Genomic DNA, 12,211 nt, shown 5'->3' with positions numbered 1-12,211 from the left:
TTTAACGGCACTCAACTATTAGAGGTCAGACATAAAACCTGAAACAATTACACCACCCGTTTGTATATCTGATTACTAATTACATACAAGATTCACATGTCAAACGGTCACAAATTTGTGGATCATAATAGAAACAGGACAGCAGAACAAGGGCGAAACACCCTCTAATCACTAGAAGGTAGTAATATGTTTGTCTCACGTGTGACTACTAACATCAGTTAGCAAGAGGATTGAGCACCTGCCCAATATAGAGGACAGTCCCAGTCAGATCTTCTCTGATGAGGAACAAGAATGGGTGATCAGCTACAAAGTCTATCTTGGTTGGAAATTGGATACTCCTCAATTTTATGGTCACGGCACTGGCTGCTGCAGCTTCAGTTCCTTCCTCATTTACTTCAATAAATGACTTGTGATATATGCTGGAAACATACAGATTTTGACTCAGAGAAGAATCCACCATTTCAGTCAAATCTCCACCTGCGAAAGGCAACACCACTCCTAGCTCCTTCAATACAATCGACGTTTCTAACCCAAAAGAAATCTTGAATTTTGGGATCCTGAAGTCACCTACTTCCACTTTTTGACGAGGAAGCTTGCGTTCCAAGAAACTGCGTTCAGAACTCACCTTCTCAACCAAAGCCGACAACCCATCTGTTGCATCAGGAAGGAGCAAGTACATGGAGAACTGGCGCTTATCTTCTCCCTGCTTGTAAGGAAGGCCAAGCACTTTGAAACCATCAAAAGCACTAATTAACTGTTTCTTCTTGCTGACAATGAAGGGGGCTTTAACCGAGCTTCCATCAAGAAGGTGAAAGTTGTGGTCCTTCGTCATTTGTGCATCAAACTTCTCAGTCCATGCACCTTTGAAGTATATTGCATTTGCAAAGATGAGCCTGGTTGAGCCGTCAACTGACCCGGCCGGAAGGACCTCCTTAATGAGGCCATTTGTCTCCTTTTCAGCCCAAGAATTAACTTCCTTGCTCACTTCAACAGCCTTTAAAACCACAATCAAATTTGAGATCAATTCATCAAATGCCAACAGAGCATGATAAACCTTGAGTCAAATTCGCTCGCTAATCCTAATTCACTTGTTTATGATAAAGAGTCATCGTTTACATAGAGAATGATCAAATATGTTTATACTAGACAACAATTGATCCCTAGAAACCAACCCTCTTGCTGCTCAAAAAGCAAGATTTAAACCTTGAGTCAATTCCTAATGTCCTATGTTCAAAAGCTATAAATTTCAGAATAACAGTACAAAATAGTGAGTTAGAGATTACCGATTAACTTAGTCAGTTATGTATATTATATTATTCGGGTGGATAAACATCTGTTCTAAATTAGGTCATGAACTCATTTGGGGAAAAGAATACGCAAGTCTGTGAAGCTAAAATGCTAAATTAAAGCAGTATTTATTACAGTAAAGTATGAAAGCTGGAGATTTGAACCTTTGTCTGGAAATCTACAGAAGCCAAAACAGCCTTATAATCGTTGTTGACGAGTTGTTTGAAGGAAGGGTTGAGAGAAAGGGAGTGATCAACCCAGACACCATCGGCGAAAGAGAGGCGAGGGCCGCCGGCGGGAGTGGCGTCGGCGAGGACGACGGAGACGAGCTGAGAGGCAAAGGAGTTGAGATCGTCGGTGGATTTAGATCGGAGAAAGGAGAGAATCTGATCGCGTGTGGGACCCTTGGAACCAGCAGCGATGATGCTGAGCACGACGTGGAGCGATAAGGGCGAAAACACTATGTTGTTGTTGCCGGAGTGCTTGGATAGTAAGTGGTTGGCGATTCTGAACGCCACGTCGTTTTGGTTGGTGATGGATTCGCGAAGGTCCATTGTTGTGGTGTTGTGTTGTTGTCGGAGACTGTGAGAGTGAGATATGGGAACAAGAAGAAAAAGAAAAATGATACCTACAGTAGAGAACTCGAGATGACTTACATTTTAATATTTTATAACTACCTACCTCTACGTGTCTCTCTGTCTACGTACGTGGCTACCCGTTACGGGAAGGTGGTTGTGCAATGCTTAGGAATAAAGCGTTCCAATTTATTTTGTTATGGACTACCTTTTAACCTTTTTCTGGGTTGGGCCTTAATGGGCCTTTTCTAATAATATAGGCCGTTGAATGTACACTGTAAAGGCCAAAAAATGGAATGTACACTGTGAAATACATAAATGGACCAACAAAAACCTACTGCATTCTTGCTAGCACTCATTGGGGGATACATCATATACCAGAAAGTCGAGTCTTTCTTGACTAAAACAAAAAGGTCAAACTTAACATCGACGGCGCCGCACAGGAAGGAACAAGCAGAGCAGGCTGCGACGGACTATTGAGATCGAGTGAAGGAGAATGGATTGGAGGCTTTCGTACGAATTTGGAAATGTGCAATATGGTTCAAGCGGAGCTGTAAGGGGTTCTACATGGCCTGAGAATGGCTCTTGACTTGGGAATGCGAAGAGTGATAGTTGAAGTTGATGCAATGGAGGTTTATGAGATGTTGAAAGACCATATTAAAATAACCACTTGCCATAGTCAAGTTCTAAGAGAGAGATCCTGAACTTGATTAGAAGACCATGGGAGATGTCCTTCAGTCACGTGGAAAGAAAAACAAATAAATGCGTCCATTGGTTAGCTCAACCAGCATCAAGTACAAGGAAGACTTTTGCTTCTTAGATTATTCACCTTTTGAGCTTCTTCAGTTACTCAGTGATGATATGCTAATGGGGTCACCTTGCCCCAGAATCATTAGTTATATATTTGTTTTTGTTCTCTTGGGCTCAGTGTCACGGTCTTGGACACACTCCAATACTACCATGCCAATACTGGGATTTACTCAACCTCTTGAGTTAAAACCAAGTCAGTCTTACTCTCAGTATTTAGCAAGAAAGTTAAGAACACAAAAGAACACAAGAAAAAAGAAGCTTTGGTGGAAAGAACACTTTATTACTCAAGTGTTTGTTACAAATGATTCACGCACTCAAACTCTAACTCTCACCTCCTATTTATAGTCATCCACCTCCTTAATGGATTATTAGGATTAAATCTAATCAATGATCTAGATTAATCATCCAGAACCTTCATTACAAATATCTATCCTACCACAACTTTCTAAATACTTCTAAATTATTCCACATGACTCTTCATACTTCTATATACATCAACACTCTTTTAGAATATTCTATGACCTTTTAGAGTCTTTTGAAACTTTCTAAGGTATTCTGGATTCTAGGACATTCTAGAACATTCCGGAACCATCTAGAGCATTCTCAAACATTCCAGAAAACTATATAAACACCGTTAAATCTAACCTTCTAAAATTTACCGTGACATTCTCCCGCACCTAATGTGCAGACGTCCTCATCGCGTTCTGTTCATGACAGCATTCTAGGTCTTCTTGGAATTATCACAGATCTTCACGAGCTTCCCAGCTAGCTTCGGTTATCAGGAGTCCTTTCTACTTGATTAAGTATTGGATACTTAGTGATACTCCTCTTTATCGCACGAGCAATCAGCTAAGATTTCTTCGATTTCTTTATCAAAGGATCTAATCACCACAGACGGAGCATGACTCAAGTCACCTCTACTTTGTTTATCTTGGTCTTCATAATATGATTTAAGTATACTCACATGGAAGACCGGGTGGATCTTCATAGAGGGAGGGAGTTGTACTTTGTAAGCAACCTCCCCAACACGTCCAGTAATCTCAAATGGCCATTCGTATTTACAGATTAAGGCCTTATTAACCTTGCGAAAGGCTTTGAATTGTTGTTGAAGAATTTTAATCATTACCTTACCTCCCACTTGATAGCTTTCATGCCTCATCTTCTTATCTGCCCATTTCTTCATCCTCTTTGCATCTTTATCGAGGTAAGAACGAGTGACATCTGCTTGTTCTTCCTATTATTTAATCATATGATAAGCTCCAGGGCTCTTTCTTGAGTAAGAGAAAGAAAGAGAGTGTGGTGTAAGCTGCTATTATCCAGTCACAATTTCGAATAGACTCTTCCCTATTGATTCACTCATTTGCAGATTGTATGAGAACTAAGCAATGTTTAGGAGTTTTGTCCAATCCTTCTGATTAGCACTTTCAAAATGCTTCAAATAACACTCGAATAAGACATTCACTTTCTCAGTCTGCCCGGTTTGAGGATGGAAGCTTGTTGAGAAATGAAGCTCCGACACAAGGAGTTTGAACAGCTCTGTCCATAGTCATCCTGTGAAGTGTGGTTCTCGATCACTAATGATACTCTTAGAAAATCTCTAATACTTCACTACATTCTTGAAGAATAGTCGTGCTGCTTCTTCTGCACTGCAGTTACTAGGGACAAGTATAAAGGTAGCATACTTTAAAAATTGATTCACTACCACAAGAATAGATCCAAAACCCTCGGACTTTGGTTAGGCAGAGATGAAATCTAAAGACACACTTTTTCACGGTCGCTCTGGCGACGGCAGAGGTTCCAACAAGCCACTTGATGTCTTGTTTTCAATCTTATCTTATTGGCACACAAGACAAGTCTTCACATAACTCTCCACTTCATCCCTCATTTGAGGCCAATAATAGGAAGATTTAATAAGTGCCAAGGTCTTTCATTGGCCTTGATCACCAGCCCATTTGGTGTCGTGGCATTCCTTCACTAGTTTTTTTCTTAGATTTTTCACTTAGGAACATAAAGTTTTCTCCCTTTGGTGTAGAGAACGTCGTCTTCTAGCCAAAATTATTTAGTCTTACTTTCTCTAGCTAATTCCACTAATTTCTTCGCTAATGGATCATGATGCAACCCTTCCTTAATGGTATGTACAATATCTCCTTCGACCATGGAAATAGCTACCAACTCAGTCTTGCGGCTCAGCGCATCTGCTATCACATTAGTCTTGTCAGGCTTGTATTCAAATTCGAAATCAAACTCAGCTAAGAAATCTTGCCACCTAGTTTGTTTGTGGCTTAACTTCTTCTAAGTTTGGAAGTAGCTTGTAGCCACATTATCTGTCTTGACGATGAAGTGTGAACCAAGCAAGTAGTGACGCCAAGTTCTCAGACAATGCACCACCGCAGTCATCTCCTTCTCTTGGACAGTGTATCGCCTCTTTGTATCATTCAACTTGCGACTCTCAAAGGTAATAGAATGTCCTTCTTGCATCAAAACCCCTCTAATAGCATAGTCAAAAGCATCAGTGTGGACTTCAAACACCTTTGAGTAGTCGGGTAGTGCTAGTACTGATCCTTCTGTGATAGCAGCATTCAACTCATCAAAGGCCTTTTGACACTTCTTTGACCATTCCCAAGAGTGATTCTTCTTGAGAAGATCAGTTAATGATGTAGCCTTGGTGGAGTATCCCTTGATAAACCTTCGATAGTAATTAGCCAATCCAATGAATGATCTCAATTCAGATACCTTGTTTGGTGGCTCCCACTCTTTAATAGCCTTCACCTTTTCTTGATCCATGCAGAGAGTTCCATCTTTAATGATGTGTCCCAAGAAGTGGACTTCATCCCTTGAAAATGAACACTTTTCCTTCTACATATAGGTTATTCTCTCGTAAGATCTTGAACACGGTTCGTAAGTATTCTACATGTTCCTCCAAGGTATTGCTATAGACAACAATGTCATCCAAGTAGACCACTACAAACTGATGCAGAATTCAGAGTCCACAAACTAAGCAGCAAGTGCACCGGGTCATACTAAGTAATACCTCAGGTGAGTGAGGGTCGATCCCACGAGGATTGATGGACCAAGCAACAATAGTTGAATATTCCAATACACTCAAATTCATAAGGTGAAGAACGAAAGTAATCCTTGAAATTAAATCAATACATTAATTAAAATAAAATGACAACAGTATTAATTCATAGAATAAACAGAGCTCCTAACCTTAACAAGGAGGTTTAGTTGCTCATGACTCAGAGAGAAAACTAGGGTTCAAAAGTGTGGAAAACTAGAATGAGGTCGAAGAGAGGAGGAGAGAGCCCAAAGGGCTAAATCTTTTTCCTTTTATATATAATCTAATTTGATTTAAAAATAAAATAAAATAATAACTACTAAAACTCAAAAGATTGTGTTTGTAGATAAAAAGAACTAAAACAAAATAAAATACAATTAATTAAGAGCCAAATCTAGCTAACGACGTCATTTCCTTAAAGTTGGATCCACACTACTGGCGCTAAACGCCAGAATCGGTGTTTAGCGCCCCATGTGACAGAAAGCTTCTAAACCTTGCTGTCTTTCTGGCGCCAAACGTCAGGCTCGGCGTTTAGCGCCCTTCGGTAGAGAGCTCGTACACATTACGAGGCACCTGGGTATAAACATCCAGGTCCGCGTTTAGCGCCAGCTTGACAGAATGGCTGCACACAATCCAAAGTGTTTGGGCGCTAAACGCCAGAGCTGGTGTTTAGCGCCAGATCAACAGAATCAAACTGATCCATACTTCGCCTGAAATAATCAAAACAATAGAATGACTCAAAGTAGCATCCAGATAGGTTTCAAACACTAAAATCTCAATAAAACTCAATAAACTCATATCCAAAATAATAAGAAAATAAAGAAAAGATGCTCACGCATCACAAACCAATCAAGATAAGGATGAAAGATCTCGTTCATCAAGGTACAAAAGGTCACAGGAGCATTGGTTAAGCCAAAAGGCATCACCAACCACTCATACAATCCATACCTCGTAACACATGTGGTCTTAGACTCATCACCATCGGCAATCCTCACTTGGTGATATCCTGACCTCAAATCCAGCTTTGAAAACCACTTAGCTCTACCAAGTTGATCAAACAAATCAGATATCAAAGGAATAGGGTATTTGTTCTTGATGGTTACCTTGTTAAGTGTTCGATAGTTGATGCATAGTTTCAACGAACTATCATGCTTCTTTTGGAACAAGATTGGTGTGCCATAAGGTGCCTTCGATGGACGGATGAATCTAATATCTAGCAAATCTTTGAGTTGCTTCTTTAACTCCTTAAGTTCTAGCAGTGCCATCCTATAAGGTGCTGAGGCAGGCGGCTTTACTTCTGACTCCAATTCAATCTTGTGGTCCACCTTTCTCCTAAGTTGTAGTTGTTTTGGCAACTCGGGAGGCATCACATCCTTATTTTTTTCAAGGACTTTCTTAACTTTGAGAGGAACGTGTTCTCTTTCAAATGTTGACTCCTCGTGTAATAGAGTCAAATATGTAATCTCTCTCTTCTTGAACCCTTTCTTGGGTTGCATAGCAGAAAGCATCGGTAGTCCTCCTGCTTTAGAGACTGTAGGGACCATGCATGGAGACCCTTTCTCCATGATGCATACTATGTCGTAGTATAGCATGGGTATTATATTTTCCTTCCTATGCAAATTGAGCCCAATGACTATTTTGAAATCGTCCACAGGTGCTATTGAAAAATCCACAAGACCCTTCCAAGAACCAAGAATCATCTCAACCCCTTTTACTACTCCCTTAAGGGGTTCAACCTTGGTATTCACGGGTTTGAACCAGCCATTCTTTTCGGTGATCTTCAACCCAATCCTCTTTGCTTCATTAGGCGTGATGAAGTTATGTGTAACACCAGTGTCGATCATAATCATGATGGATTTTTCATTGATAAAGGCTTTGACATACATCAAGCCTTTTATTTCTGCAGTACTTGCCTCTTTTTCTTTTACAGCATTCATGAGTTGGATAGATCCAACACACTCAGTTACTTGAGATTGAGCCTCTCATTTCTCGGCGATAGATGCCAGAATCCCTAGCTTAGGGCAGTCCTTCATTTGGTGTGGTCCCTTGCAGACGAAGTATCCTTCTTTGGGCACAAAAGTCTTCTTTTTTTCTCGTACTCTTTCTTTGAAAAGTATTTTTCTTCCATCTTGATTGAGAAACTCTTTTCCTTATCTCCCATACCTTTAGTAGAACTAGGCTTGGAGGAAGACTTGGGTTTAGAGTCTCCCCTATGATACTCAGTGAGTGATTCAGCCACCACGATGGCTTCATCGACATCCTTAATCTTCCTTCTTTGCAGTTCTTGCTTTGGCCAAGGTTGGAGTCCATCAATGAAGAAGAACAATGCATTCTCTGATGCTAAGTTGGAGATTTGAAGCGTGAGAGTAGTGAACTTCTTTATGTAGTCGCTAATCGTACTCTTGTGCTTCAACTCCCTCAACTTCTTCCTTGCTTCATAAACTACATTCTCAGAGAATAATTGTCTTTTCAACTCCCTTTTAAAATCTTTCCATGTGGCTATGTTGCAAGTACCATTTTTCATATCTGCGCACTTTCTCCTCCACCACAAAGTAGCATTATCAGAAAGGTAGAGAGCTGCAGTGCGTATCTTTATTGCTTCTTCGACTACCCCTTGGTCTTCAAAGTACCTCTCCATTTGTCATAGGAAGTTCTCCACCTCTCGAGTGTCCCTTACGCCCTTGAACTCTTTTGGATTTGGGAGATCAATCTTTGTCGTCTTCCTTATAATGGTTAGTCGAGATTTTGTCTCCTCGAACTAAACTCGAACTTCCTCAAATAGCTTCAAGAAATTCTCAAACTTCTCTTCGATTTGGAGCATGCTTTCTTTGAAAGAATCTAGTTCTCCTAACACGTGAGTCTCAAGGGTCTTCTTGTCATGTTTTATCCTTTGGAAGCGCTCATCCATAAAGGATGGAACATTCTCTAACATAGAAACTCTCTCTTCTAAGAAGTTCGAGTCCTTACCTCTAGGCTCACTTGAAAAGCAGGCCTTCGTGCCTCCCCATTAAGAAGGAATAGCGTCCCTTCCCCTTTGAGACTCAACATGGTCCATGGTTACTGACAAACCCCAATTTGACGGTTTGTTTTGCCTTGAATTTAGAACATTTTGATAACCTTTGTCACATTTAGCCTAAGAATTAGCATGGTTTTGTTATCTCTTCCATGATTGTGCTTAAGTGTAAAATCATACTTTTTTAAGCCTTGTCTTGGTGAATTCTAGTTTCTGTTTGATTCCATACGATGCCTTGATGTGTTTGCTAGTAACCTCAGGTTGAAACTAGGCATGGATCAAAGGAAGCAAGGAAGGACGTCCTAGGGAGAACGACCTGAGGTCCAATACTTCGGTTTATAAATTTTAGGGGTTTGTACTTGTGACAAACAAATTTTTGTATGAAAGGATTAGTGATTGGTTTAGAAACTATACTTTACAACGAGATTTTATTAGTGAAATTCTAAACCGTCAAAAATCCAATCGTCAAAATGGCGCCGTTGCCGGGGAGTTGCAATGGTGTTATGTTATTGGTTATTGTACATATGTGAATAGTGTAAATAGTTTGTCTTTTGGTTGTTTACTAGATTTTGTTAGTTTTATTTTGTTTTTCCATAATGAATTCTCACTTTGGCTATGAGTTTGGCTCTAATTGTGTTGTAGGGAATGTGAACTTCAATGCTAACATGTACCAAGGATGGAACACTCCAAGATGGGAGGAGCCTCAAGGAATTGATCACTCCTATTGGCAACAACCTCCGGATACTTATAGGTATAATTTCCATCTTAATGCATGCCAACTTAGCGGCTATGATGATTCTTTTTGTGACACTCAACAACCACCATCATATGCCTATGAATCTCATCCTCAACATGAACCTCAACCATTCTCACAAGACTTTCATCACCAAGCACCACCCTATGATCCATATCCATCATATAACCAATCATCCATACCATATTTTTATGGCCATTATGAGCAAGAACCTCTAGAACCACCACAACCCTATCAAGATTACTACCATGAACCACCTCAACCCTCACCATCTCCATACCCTTACCAAGTAGAACCACCTTCCTACTATGAACCCTCTCTCCAAAATAATGAACCTTCCTATTCACCCCAAGCCCCAATAGACGATCCTCTCACTTTGTTACTCCAAGGACAAGAAACCATGAAGCGGGATACACTTGAGTTTGTGACCAATTTGACCAAGGTGGTGCGCACTTTAGCCCACCAATGCTTGAATACTCAAGGTATTTCCGTGACCACATGTGAAAAGTCAAAAGAAGAGCAAAGCATAAAGGAGAAATTGGAAAATTTGGTGGAGAAGGAGGAGTCAAATTTTGTATTGGAGCAACTAGAAGAACCTATAATCATTGATGTCTTGGGTAGAACTTTGCCCAAGTTTGGTGAATATGGTTGGAAATTCTGTCAACCAATTGAGAAGCAAAGATCCTTGGAGATTTAGGGATGAGTACAAACATAAGCCACCATGACAATGAGCCCCTCAAAATGTCCAACTTAAGGACTTAAACTAAAAGTGCTAGGTGGGAGACACCCCACCATGGTAAACTCTTTCCATTCCCTTTTAAATTTGCCTAATAAGTGATTTGAGTTATCCTAAGCGCGTTGTACGCGCATGCGTAAGACCCCATTTTTCCTCCATGGGCGCGGACGCGCAAGGTGCGCGCACGCGCCAATTCAAAAATCGGGATAACCCTACCTCGCGAAGCACACTGCGCAGTCGCGCAAACCCACCCCTTCCAACGTTCCAGTTCTTCTCCTCGCCCCATCTATCTCATTTTGCACATTTTTGTATATATTTTGATGCATTTCTAGTTTGCTTTGGATCTTTGTCACATTTAGCCTAAGAATTAGCATGGTTTTGTTATCTCTTCCATGATTGTGCTTAAGTGTAAAAACATGCTTTTTTAAGCCTTGTCTTGGTGAATTCTAGTTTTTGTTTGATTCCATACGATGCCTTGATGTGTTTGCTAGTAACCTCAGGTTGAAACTAGGCATGGATCAAAGGAAGCAAGGAAGGAAGCATACAAGTGGAGAGAAGCATAAAAAAAGTCAAAGAAGCAAAGTCAGCCATGCACGCGCATACTTTTTGTATGAAAGGATTAGTGATTGGTTTAGAAACTATACTTTACAACGAGATTTCATTAGTGAAATTCTAAACCGTCAAAAATCCAATCGTCAGTTACACTAGAAGAAACACCTACAAACCACTTGTGCTCCCTCTCGAACCTTGCTCTGATACCAAATTTTCATGGCCTTGGACATACTCTAACGCTACCGTTCCGGAACTAGAACTTACTCAATCTCTTGAGCTAAGACCAAGTCATCCTAACCCTCAGTATTTAGCAAGAAAGTTAAGAACACAAGAGAAAGAAGTTTTGGTAGAAAGAACACTTTATTACTCAAGTGTTTGTTACAAATGACTTACACACTCAAACTCAAACTCTCACCTTCTATTTATAGCCATCCACCTCTTTAATGGATGGTTAGGATTAAATCTAATCAATGATCCAAATTAATCATCCAGAACCTTCATTACAAATATCTATTCTACCACAACTTTCTAAATACTTCTAAATTATTCCATACTACTTTTCATACTTCTATATATATATCAAGACTCTTCTAGAATACTCTATAACCTTCTAGAGTTTTCTAAAACTTTCTAAGGTATTCCAAGACCTTCTAGGACATTCTAGAACATTTCGAAACTATCTAGAGTATTTTTAAACATTCTAAAAATCTATACAAATACCGTTAAATCTAATCTTCTAAAATTTACTGTGATATTACACCCCATTACCTTTACCAAAAACAAAAAAACAAAAAAATAAAAAAATGTCTTTTCTTTAAGAAACTAGGTCCTTTTTTATATTATTTTTCAGGTTTCTAAATTAAAGACTAATTCAAGATTAATTGAAGCTTTAGGTAACAGTTTATTGCTTATTAATGAATTTGTTATGCATAAAATAAGATTTAAATTCTAAATACTTACTTAGGCAAATTCTACGGTATAGATAGAGGGACAAATCTACATGTATAGATTACTGTTGGCACATCCTTCAACGGACAAGTGTCCCTGAGAAGAGACAAATTCTGTCTCTAGTGCAGGTTGTTGCAGGCCATTTTCAGCTGAAGAGATCACGTGTTTGGTAGAAAAATTCGCATGAGATACATAATTATCAACCATAATCACAGATTACGTTTAAGTTAAAAGTCTTTCCCTTGATGGACTGTTTTGTGTTTTTAAATTTTTGAAAACATGTAAAAGCTAAGTTGTTGTAAAAATAATAACCTCATATGCCAAAAAAAAAAAAAATAAGGATCCCAAAATGCAATGCGAGCAACTTAAAAAAATTCAAAATGGATGGATATTTGGTGAGCTGTGCCAAAAAATCAACTGTTAAAAGCTCTTTCAACACAAACTAATATTAAATTATTAATAGTAGCAATAATTAATT

The 12,211-nt window shown here is 39.4% G+C and overlaps 1 protein-coding gene across 1 annotated transcript; it reads right to left on the bottom strand.

Annotated features, from left to right (window-relative positions):
- On the bottom strand, nt 1–1,938 carry LOC107610193 (serpin-ZX). The gene is made up of 2 exons (XM_016312293.2): nt 1,452–1,938; nt 1–994 (listed from the first exon to the last, which is right to left on the bottom strand). The coding sequence occupies exons 1-2, from the start codon at nt 1,839–1,841 to the stop codon at nt 215–217; spliced, it is 1,170 nt and encodes a 389-aa protein (XP_016167779.1). The 5' UTR covers nt 1,842–1,938; the 3' UTR covers nt 1–214.

This window comes from Arachis ipaensis, chromosome B07 (assembly GCF_000816755.2).
Source record: "Arachis ipaensis cultivar K30076 chromosome B07, Araip1.1, whole genome shotgun sequence".
Lineage (NCBI taxonomy): Eukaryota > Viridiplantae > Streptophyta > Magnoliopsida > Fabales > Fabaceae > Arachis > Arachis ipaensis.
Note: the sequence above shows the minus strand (reverse complement) of the source record. Positions and strands in the feature narration are given on the sequence as shown.